Source organism: Mycteria americana, chromosome 6, assembly GCF_035582795.1.
Source record: "Mycteria americana isolate JAX WOST 10 ecotype Jacksonville Zoo and Gardens chromosome 6, USCA_MyAme_1.0, whole genome shotgun sequence".
In the NCBI taxonomy this organism is placed as follows: domain Eukaryota; kingdom Metazoa; phylum Chordata; class Aves; order Ciconiiformes; family Ciconiidae; genus Mycteria; species Mycteria americana.
In genome coordinates, this window is record NC_134370.1 from 70616302 (window position 1) to 70638194 (window position 21893).

A 21893-nucleotide genomic window follows, 5' to 3' on the forward strand; every position below is an offset into this window, starting at 1 on the left:
GCAGCTCAAACCCCCTTCACCGTGGCAGTGACAAGATCACAGTTTAAAAAAAAAAAAAAAATTTACAGCTAAAAAAAGCACACCTGGGGCAGGGCTTGGCCCTCTCAGGAGGCTTGCCAGGCCCACTATCTGGGGAATAAAATTTGAAACTTAGAAAATATAATTAACAGGGGGTTCAGCTGAGATACAAACATGACTTACATTTTCAGAAGAGCGGCTCTGAAGGACTTGTGCGACTAGCAAGAGAGCAGAGGCAACCACAGCTTTGGGACGCGCAGTTCCAGTAACCACCTTTGATGTGTGGTCTCAAGTGTAGCCCTGAGGTAGCTGTAAAGCAGGGATGATTTTCACTAAAATAGTAGGGTTTCTAGAATCAGTCAGAACTCTACAGTAGAAAGAAAGGTCCAAATAGACTTATGAGTTTAAAAACATTTATTTAATGTGAGTTTTTGTACTTGATAAATGTACAAGCACCCCCAAACCTGCGGCACCCCCGGACACCGAACGCTCAGGCAGCTTCAGAGGATGGCAGAGAAGGAACCGAGGCCTCGCTGCATGCTGAACCCCAAATGCTGCGAGATGCCTTCATGTCAACTTGTTTACTTTCGGTATCAAAAAAAAGACAGAATAAAGGATTCTTAGCTCCACTCCACACAACAACGTTTGACAACAAAACAAAAATTTAATAAACAATGATTACATCTTCAAGGCTTGCTTTTATACAGTATTTACATTTTCCTAGTTACAATATTGAATACGAAGGCTGAAGGAATTGTCTGGTTTTGGGTTTCGGTGGTGCCATGATCCCCAGCTTTCCAGCAGCTCCTTGCATGGCACTAATACTGTAGGGTGCCGAACCGTAACCAGATGGAGCTGGAGCCTTGGAGCCAGACGCCCTTTTGGTCCTTCTGTACCTGTTGTAACCCCTGCAAAATTTAGAGAGAAGGTACGTGTCAAACATCTGCTTTACTTGCCACATCCCCTACACCCATGGTGTACTCACATATACACCACCATTAGATTTTCTGGAAGACTATGCTTTCATTTTTAAAAAGGTTTTTTTGTTTGGTTTTTAATATGAATGGCTGCAAAAATACCTTTGAAATGTAAATCAAGTGTAGCTGTTGCTCTGGCATTTGCCTGAGGGCAAGAAGCAGCCTGAAACAGGGACAGAGAATGCTTAACCAACCTGACTCCTATTAATGCAATTAGAGTATCAACATTAAGTGACACTTCAGGGTCAACAGCATTTAATGACTAATATTTTAGTAGATGGGAGGTGAAAAGGGTGGGAGTAAAACCTACCGAGCTGAGAACTGCTCTTTGTTACGAAAAACAAAGACCAGAATGAGGAAAAAGAGGGCAGAGAGGGAGACATCCTTGGAAAGATCAGACAGTGGCAGAAAGCAGTGAGTTTTAGTAAGGTAGAGCATGTTTTCTCTTTGATGATGAACACAACATTAAAGCAGTAAAATGTAAGTAGTTAATATCCCAAGAGAACCTAGGAGCCTTTAAAATTCAGGCATGACTCTTCAGGTGGGGATTTCACAGAATGTTTTGGTGGAGAGCACGTTAGTGCCGTTCAGAGCTACTCTTCCGAGTGGCCTGAACTCCCGGCTGAAAGATAATGCAATTTCTATGACACTTATAGACTGCACAAAACCCCATTCAAAGAATTATTTCAGAAACGCAAGATGCGAGTTGTTCACATAACTGCTCTTTTGTACCTCATGTTCTCTCTCTCATATACCTCTCAAGCGAGGTAAAATTTCTAGGCTGAGGGATTTAGTAACCTGACCGTACCACAGTAGCGGCAACTTTAATTTACTTCCTTTTTGTGCAAGGCAAGCTATGAGCACAGCAAACATTGAAAAGGCACAACTATAAATCCCAAGTAAGAACTTTTTGCTCAAGTTTTCTAAAGTCATTCCCCCCCTGTTTTTAAAGAGGGTTTGGGGAGGGCAGAATTTCTTCAGCCATTTCTCCTTTTTTGTTCATTCCCTTTCAGCACCGATTGATCATCACATTTTGAAGCACGGACCTTCAGCACAAACTGCTACTACTTGAGTTACCAGACTAATAACTAGGTGAACTGCTAAAATAAGGTTATTGACTTAACGGATGAGGCCCAGCCTGGCTCTTTCATCACCCTGTGATAGTTTGGTGGTGGATCTGCCCTAGAAGCTCAAGACCAACCAGACTCCTGGATCCAAATGCTATGGTTTTGATGCAGGCGTTGCCTTGTATGGTACAATCAGAGGGAGTTCTGAATTAACAAGGGACTGGGAACTGAAGTTCAAATACTCCATCAAATCTTTGAAGTTTCAGGCTGTCTTTATGTTTCCAAGCACAAAATCCAGTCAGCCTGCTAATAATGGTTATGGCAGCACACTGAAATTTAGCATCACTACTTCGCTTGTGGCAGTTAAGAGTGAGAAACAAAGACAACTGTTAAATATCCTTCCTCACCAGGAGCTTTTTAAACAGAAAATGCTAGAAAACCAAAGCAGAGCAGTTGTTACCAGGTACCTGGATAATTTTATGCCATTCTTAAAGCCCATACTTACTCAAGAAAATGCAGTAGGATAACAGTGCAATTCTGGGATCATCATCATCATCATGCTATTCTGGACAAAGAAAAGTTACAAGTGACCGCAAGCAACGTACCCTTTGGGATGAAACTGCTGGCTGCCACCATTACTCGTCTTTTTCCTCTTTGCTTCTCGGAAGTTTGGCGGCCTTTTCCTTTTCTTTCTTTGGTTTGCATTATTGCAAAAATAGCTTGAGGTTGTGACTACATCTTCTGCTTCTTCATCGCTCTCAGGCGTGCCAGAGCTTCCCGTAGCTGTGTCCACGCTTTGGCAGGCAGCACCTTCTACAGACAGACAGCGAGTTAAAACTAACAAAATCAAGACATTGCCTGGGCCAGTCAGAGCTGTCAGTCAGAACACACTGCCTCTACCAAAACTTCTGTCCTTGCTGTTCCAAACCTCTTCTGCTCTGCTTTCATCCTGGTGATGCTCCAGGCTCAGCTAAAGGTTTCATAGGTTGGTGTAAACCAAAACTGCCTTCTGTCCTTGCTTTATCTCATGACATAAAAGAATACTGGCCAGTCCTATTTTCTCTAGCTTGGCTTCTTGTCTAAACTATTTGGGTAACACTGGGCTTTCTGCCTTTATGCTCTCTTCCCCATGTCAGCTGGAAAGAACTATGGAATATACCATAAATCCTACAGTCAAATATGGCATTTGTTTTTAAAAACAGCATCAGGAGACACTGAAAGGCTCAGAGAGCCGAGGGCTCCTTCTCAATCAGTCATGATCGAGAGGGACGTGATTCTTTGCACAGGCAGTAGAATAAAATACTTAAAAATCAGGTTTGTAGCCATGCATTTATTCACATTGCAGTGTATGAAAGCACAGCCATCTTAGAAGTAAGCATGAATCACTTTAAAATTGCAGGCCCCAATGTCAAATCTGATAGCCAAGCTGTATTAAATAGTCTAATTACAACATAGGCTACATGCTACGCTCATGTGAAATTACCAGATTTACTAGTCTCAAGGCTCAATTCTCCACTGAGCTGGACTTTGTCTATAAGGGTAGAGCTGTGCAAAGGCATTGTAAAATACTACCATTCTGACCTGATAGCTTTTTTTACACCTAGCTTTGAAAGTTCTTCAGATTTGAGCAACGGCTAGTCAGTGAAGACCTGAACTTGCTGACCTCAATTACCATGAAAAATAAAAGGTAGTAGTTACTGGTTATCTGCCAGGCTACAACGTTACCCCATACATAGTAGATGTGGGTACAAAAATATGCAGGAGGTGCAAGACCTTTAACCTTAAGGTCAGAATTCTTATTATAACTAAGCATATTACATAAATCCCAATAACTAACAGGTTAGGAGCAGAGCAGTCTGCTTAGTTCTTGCTTTCCTTTTCTGGTCTTTCAGAGATACGCTGAATTCAACTACTGAGAAGATAGCAAAGACCCTTCTATGTTCTGAAAGTGTGCAATTGCTCCCTTTTTGTAATTATTAAACTGCAAGAATTAGTTATTTGTATTTAAAACAAGGTAACTTTTGAGTGAAACTTCTGATAGAGGAGGAGAGAAGGGTACTGAACAGGGAAGTACACATTTAGGTACAAAGTATACTAAACCTGCTATGATCCATTCAGAGTACTTATCCATCACTTTAATTATTTCTGCACCATATTTTTCCAGTTTGTCTTCTGTGACACCATCTATCTGCAGTAAAACCTCCACATCAGATGACAAGGTTTCTGTAATGTAACAAACTACCAATTAGATATATCAAACAAACTTTTTTTTAAAGAGAGATCAGCGTAGAGTATTCTGGAAGAAATTAATTCCTTTTAGTGCCGCCCTATGCATTAAGTCCTTAAGGAAGTAAGCCTTTATTCTAGCCGATTTGCCTCTAATCGGTTAGCACAAAAACTAGTCCAAAAGTTTTCTCTGAAAACGCTTCAAAGTTTGTTTTGCAGTATGATTACTTGGGTGGCTCTTGTACTTACCCAGCAGGACTGCTAGGGCACAAACTGCAGCTCCTGGGAATCTGTGCTGCGTCAGCTACTGCCATAGGACTCGCTCGGTTATGTACACTTAAACCTGTTCTCGCTAAGTGTTAGAAGCTGTACGCTTTCTCTCAGAAAAGGCCACAATTGCACATGCAGCTCCTGCCGACAGGGGTTCCAAGTAATGACAAACTGACATTACCTGCTATTTTCTTTAGAGTTGAAGTACTGAAAATATTGAAGTAATGCACATCAAAGACTTTCCCGAGCGTTTTGCATGTGTCTGTAAGTTCCCCAAGGCACTTTTTAACCATCTCTTCCCGCTGTGATATTTTTGCCACAGAAGCCCTTTGCTTTCTGATGGCGCTGGCGCTTTCCGTTTCATGAAACTCCACCTGTTAAAATAAGCCAATCAATAACTTCTGTCAGGGGAGTTACTGCAGAGCCATCATTAGAAGATTGATCGATAACACAGGAAAACAGTGAAGGAAAGCGAAAGTATTCTTTGATGGACCAAAAAAAGCTATTTACTCAGTATACACTTTTTAAATTTTTTTTTTTTTCAGGTTACTCAACAGCCCCTAAGTTTCTCCTACAAAGAACTAGCAGAGTATACACAACACAGGGAAGAAGTCCCGAGAACCCAATTTACAGCTAGCTTTAAACAGAGGTCACTAGGTCTAATGCTGAGGGCTCTTCTCTTCTCCAAACACAGCACTAATGCAGAGGAGACATTGCCTCAAGCGATTCTGGGACTGGTTCCATGACCTCCTTGAAGTGCATTTTCCACCAGAGGTCACCAATGACTGGAAAAAATAGAGCAGAAAATGCAGGAGAAGGTAGCGCTGTTCCTTCTTTTCTTCTTAGCTAGCTTTTTTGTGTTGGTCATAACTTTCCTTTCACGTCAAGCTGGAATCAGATGGATGGTGGGAGAAGAGGAAGATTTAATCCTCTCCAATCTTCTCAAACTCACCTTTTGCCTCACAACATTATTATTAGAATACTGGACTAGAAATCATGCTTGTTGGATTCTGTTCCCTGCATCTGCTAAAGATTAGTTCCTGTACTTCAGCTGGTAGGCAAAGTATGTTTAAACTATCCTAGGGTATATGCTACATAAAAACTGTAGCATGTCCCTTACAACAATACATTAGAGAAAGAAAAAATTAACTGTTACACACCTGTAGCAATCCATCTAGCACGGCCTGAGCTTTCTCTCCTAGAATTACATATGCCACCGCTTGGTCATTAGCCGTGATATACAAGTCTTCATCCAGAATCTTGTCCAAGACCAGTTTTCTAAACAGTCTTTCAACGTTATGCCTGGAGTAGGCAGCTCCCTTCCCAAATATTCCAGACTGAATCTTCGCACTCTTTGTACCTGTGCAACAGAAATCACAGGATTAGCCTGCGCTTAGAAAGCCTATGTACATATGTATTTATAGACCTGCAGAAGATTCCCAAGGGTATTCCATAGTCTATGCACATAAAAAAACACATTTAAGTACCAGAAACTCCAAGCACCACCAGAAAACTAATATTATCACTATAGCAACCTGAAACGGATTAAAACTTTAGTCTCATTTATTTTGGATCATTCACCACCAAGATTCCTGGGAAGAATAACTTTCCAAAACATTTTGCAAAAATCTTCTTTTAAACCGCTGCTGGTATTGCACAGACCTCCTGATACTTAGTCAGGAATTTATGCACCAAATCTATTTAGGTGGTGTTTCTGGAAGAACAGTACTTACCTAAGAAAATGTCTACCATCATATTCAATGTGTATCTTCCAGAACCTGTATTTCTCTTTGCATTTATTCGCCCCATTTGTCCACAATGCTCTTGTACAAATCTTATAATGCTCTTCACTTCATCTGTTACGTTTCTTGATTTGTAATCCTGTTAAAATGGACTTGATTAGGAAACAACGTTACGTGGTTCTGTCCTAATGCAAGTTGTTACTGACAACCTTGGTTTTCATTATTGGGCTTTTTCCAGCCATGAATTCATTTTGTTCCAAACAGCGAAATAGTGATTTTCTAGTTAGTGCGCCTGTAGTGATACAGTATAGTCACAGGAATTCTGGATTTGATAATACTCTGGAAAATGCAATAATACATACCAACTGATTGTACCTAATCTCTGTCGTGTTAATTCTATAGAGTGAGCTGCAAGATTGCTGTGTCAATACTGGTAATCAAGGTGGATGGTTTGGAAAGCATTCCCATAATTATTCTGCTGCCATGCACTAGAACTTACACTTCCAATATGCATTAAAATGAGAAGACTGGACTGAATATGCATTATTCTAGTCAAATTTTGTTACAATCACAGCTATGTAGAGTATTGCTTCCAACACAGGACTGAGAAGCAATATCATCAGGTATAAAACTGATCTGGTTTAGAGAGCTCAGTAACCCTTCCCTGTCTGCTTCAACAGCTATCTTCTCTTCTACTCCTGTTCATGCCACTAACAAGTTTGCTTCAGTCCTTGGCACACAAACCCTAATCTTGGGGTCACCTCAAGCAGTGTACACCGCCTAATGTGGCGCTCATGCTACTCTGGCAGCACAAAGCTGCCTTGAAAATATCAGAATAGGCAGTTGAAGGGACTTCCCCGTAGCCATTCCAGGGGATCTTATATTAGCTCCTGCCTCCTATAAGCACTGCAGCCAAGAAAATCAACACTAAGGAACATCCTTACACCTCACTAGTCCTCCTCGGACAGAAACAGAAGCATCGTAAGTCCATGGACAGTCTGTGTAATGCTACTCTAGGTTAAACCCTGGAAATAACTCAAAGCATCTAGCATCAGAAAAATACAGGACATCTCATTCATTTTCCCTGTTTGCTCTCCCAAATGTTATGTAACCATTTTTTAATGCAGTTAAATGCAAAAATCAGTTTAACAACACTATAAATAAAAGCTATGATTTTTACCTTCTTTCTACTGCAGTTATCACAAGTTACTTCTGGGTGATCTTTACAGAAGGTGGGATTAAAGTTCATTTCCCCAAAGTAGGCCAAAAGCTGAATTCTCCGGCAATCAACTACATTCTCACAGTAGTGAACCATACTGTAGAGGTTGTTAAAGTGGGTCTGTCTTGTGTGACTGTTTCCATCTTTCTCCACTGAAATGTAATAAATTCAATTGTATTTGTTAAATCTGCACCTCTGCGTTTTTATGTATTATCAGATAGACAAAACATACTATTCTTTTTTGCTTAAAAAAAAATAGGAAGTTAGTATAGAACTAACCTAGGACAGATTTTACGTCTAAAGTTTTAAAGAATGGAGAAGGGAAATAAGACTAGGATGACAAGAATCAAGAGACAGATATGTATGAAGCCAAATGGTTTTGAGTACAATCAAGTAAAAGTGACAAAAATCCTTCATTACAGAAAACCCTCCAGGTGAAGATGCACAGTTCTCCCATCTTTGCAATACCATACTGTATATGGCACTTCGAAATGAGAAAATAACCCAGTCTAAATGAAACAGAGACCAGGGACCAAGTGACTTCTTTAATACTGTCTCCATTAAGTTACAAACATGAGAACTCACTTAGTATTAGCCTTCTAAGTCTGGTGACGTCACTGTAGCTGTAGAAGAGCAGACAGTGAGACATTTCACCATCTCGTCCCGCCCTGCCAGATTCTTGATAGTAACCTTCTACAGATTTGGGAAGAGAAGCATGGATAACGTAGCGTACATCAGGTTTATCAATTCCCATTCCAAAGGCAATTGTTGCACATATAACCTAGGAAGGAAGTAATAATTTGTTACATAGAGTTACGAGAGTTATTCATGCAGCACTCTGCACCGAAAATACAGACAGGCGATCAGGATTATGAAACTGTGCAGAACCTAGAATTTCAATTGTAACACTGCAAGATGAGTACAAAATACTCATCAGAAGTATCTTGATGAAGTATCACCTCTCCTTTCAGAAGAGCTATTCCAGAAAAAGAGAAAACTCCAAATTTGAGTCTCAACAGACAGTTCAGCAGCGTGCCTAGAGCTGTTTCAGAAGTCTTGTACTGCTCAGTTCCTTCCTCCGGGAGTATCATACCTTGGTGCAGTGCTGCAGCCTGTGATTTGTGAAACTCCCAATAAAAAGACAGCTAACGTGTTTTGGCACGTCTGTTCGGATCAGTTATTTAACACTGCATCCGATTTGGCAATAAAAGTTACACAACTTCGCTTGCATTTACTAGACCAAGAGGGACAGAAGTGCTCTAAATTCTATTCACTTTTTCCCCCGGTTGCTTTTCTTTTACCTGGCATCCTTCTTGATTAATCCACTTCTTTTGCACAAGATCTCTGTTGGAATCAGTGAGGCCAGCATGATAGGCAAGTGCAGCAAGACCTTCCTTCTGCAGAATAGCTGCTATCGTGTCACATTCATGACGTGAAAGGCAATAAATTATTCCAGAGTCATCTGCAAATATATAAAAAAAGATTTGTACACAATACAGCTTTACTCCCTTTCACTTGCTTAACAGTCATACCTGTCAAGCAAATGCATTTATTCCAATCAGGAGAGGTTGGTAAGTGTAATGCAATAACTGCTCAATAATAAAGAAAAGTAATTTTATTAATATCAGATAGTTTTGTTAGTTTCTCCTCACCCCATTTCCTGGCTTTTCGGTAAGGTGGAATCAAGAAAAGTTTTCCTGCTCAGTACTGTGTGATCTTAGGATTTAAAATACTTGAATAAAGAGCTACATAGATCAAGAGCTAGAGCAGTTTAGCCAACGATACACTAGGTTACAGCACTAGAGGAGCTATGAAGGGAGCTTGGTGTAGGCAGCTTCCAGCAGCAGGAGCTGCAGGACTCCAAAAGAATAGAAAGATAGGAGTCTCTGAAGATATCTTCAAGGGGAACCACAGATAAGCAGAGCAACAGAATTAAACAATTAAAACAGCACGGATATTAGATGACCTTTATACTCTGAAGACACCATGCTAAAAGCTCTGGCAACCTCCAGGAAGATTACTCAAGAGCATTACCGTAATTTACTATTCCATCTTCACTTGAACTCTTAACTTTAGGACGCCCATAAATCTGATTCCCATTATCAATACTATCATTTTGCCTCCAACTTGTTTTTCTTGTAAATATATTAGTCGCTTACAGAAAGGCACAAGTTTGGGGTTTTTACAGCAGTATAAAAGCTTCTTCTGCCTTAAAAAGTAGTTCATAAAAACGCAAGCAAGCATAATATGCTGCTCAGTACTCACGTGGATGATATTTTTTAATCCATTCCAAGCAATCCATTGCCACCTTCTTTGGCTTCTTGGGCAATACATCATATTTCAAATTATGCCTGTTGAAGCTCATTGTAAACCTAAAACATGACAGTTCATGGGTGCTCATCAACTTTATGGGTGTAGTAATCCTTTCAGCAAGCTAGGTATTGACTGGACCGTCCCAAATTCAACTAACTACTACTCGTTCTGCATTATCTGCAAAGGAATTATTGTTCCACTATGCCCACGGAGATTCACGTCACTCATACTTTAGGTCTAAAATTCCTGTATTTTTCCTGTGTCTGTGAAAAAACCAAAGCTACATGGCACTATGTAGAGGAAGAATCGCCCATAAACCAAACACACACACAGCGATTTGCCTCGCCTTCATTTTCCTTTTGAATACTTGCATCCACATTCGGCTGATCAAGTTTGCAAAATATAGTGTCACCTCCCTCCTTCTACCCTAAAATACATTTCTAAAATAAGAAATTCAACAAAACAGAATGCTTTGTTTTTCCGTCATGTACAATGAAAACACTACAATACAATCCAGGCCCAATGGTACCTCATTATCTATGTTACTGCCAGTGCTAGTTAAAAACACTTCCAGCTTTTGCAGTTTTCCAGCATTCTCATGAAAAGCACCCTAAAGTACAACTTGCACATTTTGTCAGTGACGCAGAAAATTTCATGATGTTTTTTTTCTATTAAACAGCTTCCTTAATCATGCAAGGAAGAGTTTGGTAAGTTTTTTTTCTTCTTACTTCAATATTTTGCATGTAACTCACATTAAATTCCATGCATCCATTCTCATGTAATCAGATACAACTACATCAGCATTTCAGATGGACCTGTAATGCTTTTCTTGCTTTACTAAGTTTTCCACTCAAAATTTCTGCGGCACAAATTGTTTCAGGAAACTGCTGAGCAACTTACACTTGTGGTTTTAGCATCTCAAGCTGATTCTGAATATCCTTCTGCACTCTGGGGTTAGCAGTGGCAGTAAGAGCCATCATAGGAACAGAGCGAAACTTCTTGCGGAGCATATTCAGTCGTTTGTAGTCTTGTCGAAAATCGTGACCCCACTAGTTTAAAAAACAAAATTTAAGTGTAACTGAGTAAGACGCTCCAACTAAGTCTTTTGCCATTTTGAAAAACAAATCAAGGTTTCTACCTGGCTGACACAGTGGGCCTCATCAATGACAAAACGCTCTAGGAGTTTCCTGTCGTAGAGATTTTCCAGGGCTGACATCAGTCGGCTGCTTGCACAAACCTGGGTACACGTCCACCAGTGGCGTTAGAAAGCAAAGGAACAGAGCAAAGCGTCACCCTACCTGACCAAGAATACAGAAACAATTGTTCTGTACAGCAAAGCTCATCTTGACTGCACAGGTAAAGCTTGAAGGCATAAAGAAGATGGCAATCAGCTTCATTTTAATTGGCAATGAAGCAGCTGGTGTGGGATTACCGCAAGGTTCTAGGATCATCTATCCAGAGGTCCTACAATCTGCGTAAATTTAAATGACTTATGTCACAGAAGACAGGGAAAGACAACGCTGAAGAAAGAAACATAATCAGCGCACTAAACAGTCCCCTCTTACAAAGCTCTTGTGGAATAATATCATTTTTAAAGGCAGCATATAATTAAGTACAAGGCAATCTTTTGACAATCACCCATTACCTTGACAGTTACATATTTTTTCGCTGTATTACCCTATTCATAGCAGTCTAGATTTTAATAGCTACTTGACAGCAATTAGCCACTAATATGTAGTAAGATATATTGAAATGGATGGGCATGGGGGTTTTGTTTTAAGAATTTAAATTGTACAGACACACTCAGTTCTCATTCTTGGTTAATTACTGATCGAAATTAGTTATATCTGTACAGAGTCTTACTGAATTATCTCAAAAATATTTAACAATTTTTTTTTCCCCAGAAGCTTACTCTAAATTCAGTGTTTCCCCTTTAATACTTCATAGTAATCCACCTCTTGTTGCCTCCATGATTTTACAATTCAAATTAAATACAAACCTTCTCAGGGGTAACATACAGAAGCTTTATTACAGGATCTTTTTTTGACAATTGCATATATATTTTTGAAGCGTCAGCATCTGTTCTATCACCAGTCAGATATGTTGCAGCAATCTATATTAAAAAAAAAAATTAAGTTTTAATATGCACAAAACAGAAGCTTCTCCAAATATAGTCCTACATCTAGTTATAAATTAGATTAAACTAGATAAACTAGATTTACTATCCTCAGCAAATATAACATTTTCAATGCTTCTTTGTGTAATTATAGATAACATTTGAACCCCCACCATACTGCAGACATCGCAAAATTTTTCTAATGATAAAACCAAAAGACTATAAGCCAAATTCTATTCTTCTGCTCCCAGTTCTACCAACAGACCAACAGCTGACTTAGAGGATTTGTCTGCTTTCTTTGAACTCTCTTTCCAGTAAAGAAAACAGATGTGATTTTGTTTATTGCTCAATACGCTGTAAGTTTGAGATTGAATTCAGACAACAGAGATCTTGAGGAACAAAGTTTCCAAGAAGCACAAAAGCATAACGCCCTCAATAACAGTGCCCACAAACACAGAACAGCATTGCATCGGAAGAGACTGAAGCAGCAATTTAATACCAAATTTGAAAGTATAACTTACTATTCAGCATGAATAGTAACCAAGGGATTAGATGCTAAGGACAAGGGCGATGCAAGACTAGGTCACACCAACAGAGCCAACTCTGCCTGCTTGTCTCCTCTTCCTCTCACAAGAGGCAGCTGCAGCTCTGCAGAGGAAATTCCTTCTGCAGCTACAAATCCCCAGGAGTCATAGAGACAGTTTAACTGGCTTTTACAGCCATGCCTCCCCTCAAGGCAAGAAAGAGCAAAGAGCATGGCCAAAGCGTAGCCCTGTGCAATAGTCACTAAATGGCGGACAACCACTCGAAGGCCACGTCTAGTCAGACTATCAAAAACCACACTTGACGAGAGAAGGATTTGTCTGAGCTTCAAAACCCTGCATCATCATAACTTTTGTCTCATACCCCAAAACATCTCTGTATTTTTGCCCTAGAACGCGTTATCCACCTTTGTTTCCCTGATCTCTCGATCTCAGTAATACACTAAGGATGAAAAAGACACTTCACTGAGGCAAAAGCCGTTCCTAAGTGATCAGCCTTAGGAACACACATCTTCTGCCCTTGCATTTCTTTTCTCTGTGTATTACTTTTCCAGAAATGCTTACCATCACCAGGACCCTCCTAGCTCAGGAACCGTTAGTGCTTATTTCAGCTACAAAGCCAGGCTGCTCCTATTTAGATGCCTAAATACAACTCTCAGAATCGAAGAATCAGGCATCTGTACTTGAAAACTAAGCTCCGATAACAAATACACACAGACATCAATAAATTTAGCAGTTCGACTGCCAAGATATTCTAGTTCATCTAATTTAGTTCTTCCTAGACAACTTCGTGTGCCTTTTACAGTTTCCATCTAATCAATTTTTGCAGTTTATATTTGAGAGACATAAGATTTACTGTAAAATTTCAGATTTCTAATTGACTTCACTGCAGTTAAACTAAATAAAGTGAGCTGTTTGAACTTACATCTAAAGTCTTCAGTTTCTGGACTTGATCTATGATCAGCGACCTCAGTGGAGAGATAACAATAGTGACTCCAGCAGAGACACACGCTGGTAACTGGTAGCACAAGCTTTTACCACCACCTGTAAGGGTTAAACAGAACACAACAAATGTTGGATACCAAGCGGAAAGGGAGACAGCGTGGAGAAGGAGCGGAAGAGGGGAGACCTATTTCTTACTTCCCATTTCACAGCACTTTCAGAAACAATTAACTTTTACCAATGACTGCCTTTAATATGATACCTGTAGGATAAGGAAGAGTTATCATGTGAAATATTACGGAAGGCAGAAATTCAATCGCCTCATTCAAAATACCACAGCACATACAAAATTCCAGAAATCCTGCAGCCATAGAATTCAAGCAGCACAATTTATCACCGCCTCCACAAAGGCACAGAGAAGAAGAAAGGTTTTTCACGGGCCTTGCAGGAGGAGCTTCAGGTCTTTATTTCTCAAGCGTGTGCCAGACTCCAACCCTGCAGCTGCGTGGCGTCTGGAGATACATACCAGTGGGCATTAAGATGAAACAATCTTCACCCAGAAGAGCAGCATTGATGGCCTCCAGCTGATTTGTCCGAAAATAGTGCAAACCAAACTTTTTGTGAAATGTATTCATCATTTCTTCAGAATGGGAAAATTTCATACCCCTGAAACGTTCTAGCGCAGGGTTATTAACCGGCAGGTCTAGTAAACAAAGAAAAGGTACTTACAATAAGTTACGCTATCCCTCTTGCAACATAAAACTGCTTCAGTATAACAGATGGCTTAGCCACCACTTCAACGCTTTAAACCTTTTAACCTCAAATCATGACTTACTACAAAAAAAATTGCATTCATCTAGAATTTAAGACCAGCTAAAGTGTGAATTTTTATTCTATGCAAATCTCTGGAAACAAGCTTCTTACCTACGCCTGTACAAAACGCCTAGTCCCACACTGACAAACTTCATCTCCGTCACAACCAACTAAGAATAGGCTCCCCGTTCGGGGGTACCCAACAGTAGGTGCTAGCTGAATCAGCAACAGAGAAGCTGATGAAACGGGTTAACATTTTCACCTCCCCTTTTACCAACCCGTTCCTACAGTAACCACAAATAATACTGACCCACCCCGTGCCCCAGAGGGATTAGGTTTGCTTCAACAAGTCCCCGTTTTTGAACATTTTGCATAAACAGCTAAAACCGTTGTACAGCTTTGAATTAGCAACTGCTGAATCATTATTTAATTAAAACACAGAAACATTCTAGTTTCCAATTTTAGCAACTTCATCTTCCCAGCAGCCTGCAACCTGCATGGCAAATAAATATTCAAGAAGTTTGGCATCACTTGGAAGAAAAAAAAAAACCAGAAGATGACTTTGCAAAGAGAAACCAAAAGAAATTTCCACAGAAACAAAAGGCCTTGATATAATCTACAGTAAGTTACTTGGCCTTAGGTTTAAAAATAAGCAAACACAAATTTAAAAAGGGAAAGATAGTAATCCTAACGAGCGTAATTTACCTGAATGGTTCTTTGTTGCCATCAAGAAGCTTGATTTCGGAGTAGTGGGATTTGATACGACAGCAGATCCTTTGGCTCTGGACATTATCTTTGACAACAGCGATTTGGCAGGTGGCCCTTCCCTGACAGGCTGATACAACGGCGTAGATGGCGTCTCAGGTGCCGAAACATTCACCGAATTCTCCCAGCCCTCATCAAAATCGTCAATATCAAAGTGATCGAGGTCAAAGTCTGTATCGTTTATACCTAAACTGTCCTCTGCAGGAATGCCAGTAGGAGCTTTGCTCTGAGCTTTCAGAGCTGTGCTTGTAAGAGGCCTCTCCAGCAGGTGACGGTTTCCACCGTTTCTCACCCCTGGTTTGTCACACCAGCTGCTGTCGAAGGACATCTCAGAACGGAGGCTGAGGGAAGCTCCATCTTTGCCATCTGCCTTGGAAGAAGACAGTGCTGTAGTTTCTGGGCAGGTGATCTCCTCAATACTTTGCTTTGAAGCATAAGAGGTAGCCAAGGTTTGATTTTTTTTGGTAGAAAAATCTCTTGAACTAACAGTCCCAGAAAGCATAGATGGGATGTCTGTGGATTTTGGTGAGCTTCTGTCAGAACTGAAGCTCCTGTTCAGGCCAGAACACAGAGCAGTACCAGGACGTGCAAGAGGGCCCCGCTCCACACACGCCTTCCAGTTCCTAGGAGAAGCGTTGTTGATGCTACTGTTGTTCAAAGTGACAGAATTAGCTAGCAATTTTCTCCTGGGAGAGATGGCAAGGGAAGGAAGAAGGAAAAAAAAACCTTTAGTCACAAGCAATGATTTATTAAGTCCTACAACATATATTAAGCAGTTTTGTCTCTCTCCTTAAAAATATTAACATATGGTGGTTACATCGTATTCTGTGTCACTATATTTTAAAAATATTTCAAACAAATCCAGGGAAGAGAGAATAATACCAGAACTCAGTTGAACAAAATAATTACAAAATTACTACATCTCTTCTGCAGACAAAATAAAAGAATTCCTATAATAATAGGAATATTCCTATTATTATATATTCCTATAATATATTCCTATAATAATAACAAGGAACTGATCCAGGCAAGGTAGAGCATAAAAAAAAAAATCCTTAGAGGCACAAACCTCCAGCTAACATAAAATATGCTTGAACAAAATTACTTTTTTATTTACTTTCTAAAGACTATGTCTGACTACAGTAATAAGAGGAAATGGAATAGCTTTACTGAGAATGTTCAGAAAAAGCACATAGTCCCAGTCCAGTAAAAAACCAAAACAAAATCCCAAATCTCAATACTTTGTCTACGTATTGTGTCATCAGATTATGCAGAAGTTAAAGAAGCAGACTGCAGTAGCGGTAGTCAGATTGAAAGACGACAAGTACATGGATGATAGGAGAAGTCATAATCACTGTAGTCAGCGATAGCAAGTCTCATAGAGGGAATATTAAATTAATGCCTCTGGTTACAAGAAATCAGGATGCCACCTAGCAGGTTATGTCACATCACCCTGCTTCTTTGGAAGCATCCGGTGCTAGTCACCTTCCAGAGAAAAGATAGAGGACTACCTATGCCCGAGACTGAAGGTGGAACTGGATGCTTTCTTCTGGCAGAACACTGGGATAGTTAATACTTTCAGCAGTTTTTTGGATTTTTTTTTTCTTCATTCAGTCAGTAATTTTAAGCTTTTACAAAATCCTTCCATATCATCTTTTCAGTGTGATGGAGACACCTGCAGGCACGGCACCGCTTCACACGGAGCATGGAAACACAGAAGGCTGCTTATTAAAGCGTACCTGAGATCCCTCTGCTGGAGAAGTTCTTTTGCACATGACAGAGACTTAAGCTCATGAAGCGGAATGGCATCTACCAGCTTACAGATATCATCCATGACGCCGTAGAGTTGCTGTTCCAAATGCAAGCCCTTATCTGTCAGATGGAGTGTATTTTAGCACACAGCAATACTAATTTTTATTAGAATATATAACATGATATCACTCTCCCAAGAGACAGTAAATTGCAATATATAAGTCTAAATAATTTCCTTTCAATATATTTTTTAAAAGTCCATTCACATAAAGAAACTGTTTCTGTGTGCACAAACTCAGCTAGTCTACATATTTTTGCCCTTGCCTTTTAATTATCCATCTCTATATATTTTCCAAACCTCATCACAGTTCGTTCAAACTTATTTCCAAAAAACACTCAAGTTTATGTGTTTTGCTTATCTCAAATTACCCCTCCCCAAACACAGTAAAACACATTTTATCAAAATATTACATGGCAATTCTGGTCTAGAAAGTACCGTAGAAAACCTCCCACATGTGAAAGTCAGTATTTGTCACCTCATGACCTTCCCTTCCAAATTTAGTACCACTGCAAACCACCTGGATTTTGCCAATGAACTGCACCGGACCTCAAACCGCTGCTACCAAGGGTGTGATCCCTCGGACTAAATTCTGGGCTCTGCTACACTTGCCTAGCTCTGAATTACCTGGTGGTCAGAAGGGCACCTCTTGTAACAAGCTCAGGTCCAAATTGACCAGAAGTTTGCTGTAGGTACGCTGAAGTATGACAAGATGGAGCTTGACTAAATTGATTTCCAGAACAGCATCGGTAAACCATAAACATAAAAACACCGCTCTGGGCATTTATAGACACAAAATTGTCAATGACACTGTAGAACAGTATCAGAAGCTACATTTTTATGTGTCTTGAAAGATCTGCAGCCTCAAACCAGGTTGTGCCACACCTATACTTAGTAACTTTGCATTCTGCAAGTTAAACTCAGAAACACTTCAGCTCAGTAGTTCCCAAAGCCAGCACCTGTGGGAATCAAATGGAAGCACTGACACAGCTCCAGCTTACAGCAATGTGTCTTTGTGCCGTAGCTGACTTCGGGAACGATTTGGTCGATCTGTGCTTTTAAGGTCTGAAAAGGAGGTCTGTGCGGGATGGTACTGAGAAACCCGGAATCAGGACCAGACAACACCCCTGCGTCTACACAACGTGCACGCAACATCTGAAAATCCTGTACAAGACACGGTCCCCTGCTTCCTTGTCCCCATCGGTCACTGTTAGTTAACGCTCTCAGATTACATGGGATACGCAGGAGAACAAGAAGTTGCAAACCATCCCCAAAATCTAAGGCATAAAATTTCAAAATGTTTCGTGTACCTGCATCCTCGGCGCTAGGATCACTTTCAGCGACAGGCTGCGTTGTGGCAACCTTCCCAGGCTTGGACTCAATGCTGCTAGCTGCGGATCTTCCACCAGCTGGAGATTCTTTAAAAATATTACTAATATTAAAAGAAAAAGTCATTAAAATGTGGATATCTGTAAATCAATGCATTTCCATAAGAGAAGTTTATCTTTTAGAATAACAGCATTTCAGATGTGTGTAAAAGATAAACAAATTTCTGAAAACCTGGCGAAAATCCAAGGAGCTGAGCAGTTTGTCGCTCATCCTATGTGCCAATGCGTAGAGACTTGTTTCAATAATTTTTTTTCCTCCCACTACGAAAGGAAAAATAACTCTGCTTTTTCTGAAGCAAAAGCCACCTTAAACATTGGCCATAAAACAAAAAGTATTTCATAAAACATTAATAGCAGCTGTCAACTACTAACCTGCCAAGCAACAAACAGACACAATCAACTCAGCCTGTCGCTTTTTACCAAGCACCAGCTTCACGTCTTTTTTGGCCCTTTTTAAAGTCATCCTAAAGACAGTCAGTTTTATCAACGAACTTTGCTTTACCTAATGCTTTTTACAGAAGGCAAGAAGGAAGGCAGCTCTTCTTCAGGGGAGGGTGGAACGATATCTAAGTAATCATCCTCTTCAAGCTCAGTGCCTGCGAACAGCTCAATGTCGACCTCACCCACTGCTGGGGGACTGTTTTTCTCATCGCTGCTTGGCTTCTGGCTTTCACCACTTCTATCATGAGCAGCTGAAAGAGAAGTGTATTAATATTGTTGGGTAACACTGTAAACTCAGTCTGGTATAAACAAAAATGCAACTGAACAGAGGGAAAAAATTACTAGCCAGATTTCAAAACACTCGTTTAATACAGTTTCTGACTTTTAAAAAAAAAATTACTGCTCCCTTTTTCTCCCCCATTAAAAACAAACGGACAAAAACCCCACAAACCTTCTTTTAAGTGGAGAAGTTATATAGCTTGCCTATAGTTACCTTTCCCTGTCAGAAGAGAAGAACTTCAGAGGTATATTTTCCTACAAGAGCTTTTATAGAAAACTATTGTTATATTAAATACTAGCTAGCATACAACTAGCATCGTCCCTATACTGGAATGAGAAGGTAAATTTTAATGTATAATTCCTTATAAGACAAATCCTACTAAGAAAGGCCAATACGATCAATATATTAAAATTTGTATCACAGAAAGAGGGGAAAAGGTAACAAAATATTCTTAAGAAGAAAAATACAGTTCACAAATCCTTTTGCCATTTAGTGTAATGGCAGCATCACAGAACGCTGTTCAGTATCATTCAGTTGTATAAATATATTAATTTCACAAATAAAGATGAGAAGTTTCAAAACATAACAGGTAAGGCACAAAATAGAGAAGCTAAGAGGAACTCTGACTGATGGCCATGAACTTCTTGGTCATAATCGAGGGTTGGAGGTTTTTTGTTTCGGTTTGTTTTTTTGTTTTAAATCAAGAGAGATCTCTTCCTCTGGTTTAATATCTCTCATCATTACGTTTAGGCGTAAGACGATTTTATGCCTCTTTTGTAAGAATTTTAAAGGTGCTTTTCTTTCTATAGCATCCCCATAGATTATTGCTCTTCATTTCTGGCATGCCATAGGGGAAGTCTTGCAACTCCAATACTACCATGCGACCAGCTGCGACTTCTGCCACAGAGACAACGCTTCGCTACGTACAAGCCTGCACTTCCACAGGCTGCGGTTACCGCAACAAAATCCACGTACCCACGACTGCTCGTCAGATGCGAGCCTGCAGCTCCCTCTGATTTCTGAAAAATCAAGCCCTCCGAGTGCAAACACAAACATATTTTCTTCTGGCTCACTGGTACTCTAAAATAAGTTGTTACCTGGGTGAGCCTCTTCCCCGTCGTCATCCAAAATCACTTCAGCAGGTAAATCCTCCCACAGGCCCTCACCCACAGCCTTGTTACCGCTGCAGGGAGCTGCATCCTCAAGACAGATCACGGACTGCTGCGACAAGGGTTGTCGTTCAGCCTCCGGAGAGGTATCCCCGCGCTCCGAAGCGCCGTGGCTGCGAGGCCCGGTGTCGTTGCCCACGGTCCCGGGAAAGCCAGGCGGCTCACCCAGGCGGGGGTTTGACCTCTGGGAGGCCTTGCGGGCGGCCCGCTGCCCTTTGGGGGACAGGACGGGCGGCCTGCAATACTTCTTTTCGATTCCCGACAAATCGAAGTCGTCAATGTCATCCCACTCATCTTCTACGGTAACGACGGGGCCAGCCGCAGGGCCGGGCCCGGCCTCCCGGGCAGGAGCACCGCAGGGCCCCTTGGTCACGCTCCTCTTTCCAGAGGCCGCGGGGCCTTTCGACGCCTCGCAAGAGCTGGCAAGCGCCGGGCTTGCGCTGGCCTGCTCGAGGCCCCGGCCCCCGGCCACCGCCGGGAAGAAGCCCTGGCTTTGCGCGTTCTTGTCCTTGGCGGCAGGGAGGGACGAGGCGAGCGCGGCCAGGCAGACGTTAACGTCTTTGTCCCTTAACGCAGAGGCGGCGGAGAGGCCCCGAGGCTCCCCGGGCAGGGCACCGGCCAGGGAGGTCTTCTTGAAGGTAAAGCCCCTGGAAAGAGACGAGCCCCTCGTTAGCGTCCCGGACGCCTCCCGCGCCCCCGAGGCTCGCTGCACGCGCAGAGCGCTGCCACCCCCGCCCGCCGAGGCCCCGCGGAACTCACGCCGGCCGGTGCCGCGGCGGGGGCGGCTTGCTGCGGGCGCCGCGGGCCGAGTGGAGCTGGAGCTGCTCCCGCAGGTTGTTCTGCGGCACGGCCGCCATGACGGGACGGGAACGGGACGGGACGGGACCGGGACCGGGACCGGACCGGACGGGACCGGGCCGGGGCCGCCCCGCCGGCGGGGGGCGCTCTCCGCGCCACCGGGCTGCGCTCCCCGCCCGCTCCCCGCCGCCGCCGCGCGCCCCCTTCGCATTCGGCGCCAAAACACCGCCCGCCCCCCCCCATTGGACGGGCGCGCCGGGAGGGGAAGTGGCGGCAACGCACTTCCGCTTCCACGGCAAGGGCGGGCTTTCGCCCCGCCCCGCCCCTCCCCTCTCCACAAAATGGCGGCACCGCCTCCTGCAGGGACGGGGCGCCGCGGCCGCCTTAAAGCTGGTTATAAAAGCGAGTGGCGTAACCCGGGAAGGTTGCGACGCTTTGCGCCCCGCAGGAGCTGTGTCAGGAGCACGGTGCCGCCGCCAGACACCCGCGGGGTCGGATCCGGCGCCACGACCGGAAAACAAAGGCAAGGTCGCGTCTCCCAGCGGCGACCGTGCCGGTGCCGCCCAGGGCCGCGGAGAGCACACCGCCACACGGGTGACAAGTCATCTTTATTTAGCCAGTGGCAGATTTTAGCGTGAAATAACAGCCAACCAGTGCCCCCTACTGACACACGGCCTTCCCGCACCATCGCGTGTTTATAAACTATTAGCAATAAGCTGCTTGCTTTCTTCATTGATTCGTAAAAGAAAATCATCCTTTTCTTCTCTATTTGCATTAAAATACCCTGTCTTTTAATACAAAAAATACTAAAAACATTTAATGAAAATAGATAAAACATACAAATCACAGCACTCATCCATCTCTAGAGAAAGGAAAAAATCGCCTTCAAAGAAAATTAAAAGATCCCTAGAAGTTACATCTGTTGGTTGGGGAACGGCCCCCTGAAGGAAGGGGTGAGATTTGTTGGGACAGCGTCTTAAAACTGGGTAACTGTGTG

At 42.1% G+C, this 21893-nt stretch overlaps 1 protein-coding gene across 1 annotated transcript; it reads right to left on the bottom strand.

Moving 5' to 3' along the window:
* Positions 1-424: 424 nt before the first annotated feature.
* BLM (BLM RecQ like helicase) lies at positions 425-21130 on the bottom strand. The gene is made up of 21 exons (XM_075506495.1): positions 20858-21130; positions 20027-20745; positions 18711-18900; positions 18131-18252; positions 16750-16882; positions 14951-15696; positions 13959-14135; positions 13416-13534; positions 11832-11945; positions 10971-11069; positions 10733-10881; positions 9785-9891; positions 8821-8981; positions 8105-8300; positions 7481-7671; positions 6292-6439; positions 5719-5918; positions 4740-4932; positions 4163-4285; positions 2668-2875; positions 425-926 (listed from the first exon to the last, which is right to left on the bottom strand). Exons 1-21 carry the CDS (start codon positions 20953-20955, stop codon positions 743-745), a joined length of 4377 nt encoding a protein of 1458 aa, XP_075362610.1. The 5' UTR covers positions 20956-21130; the 3' UTR covers positions 425-742.
* Between the last annotated feature and the right edge of the window lie 763 nt (positions 21131-21893).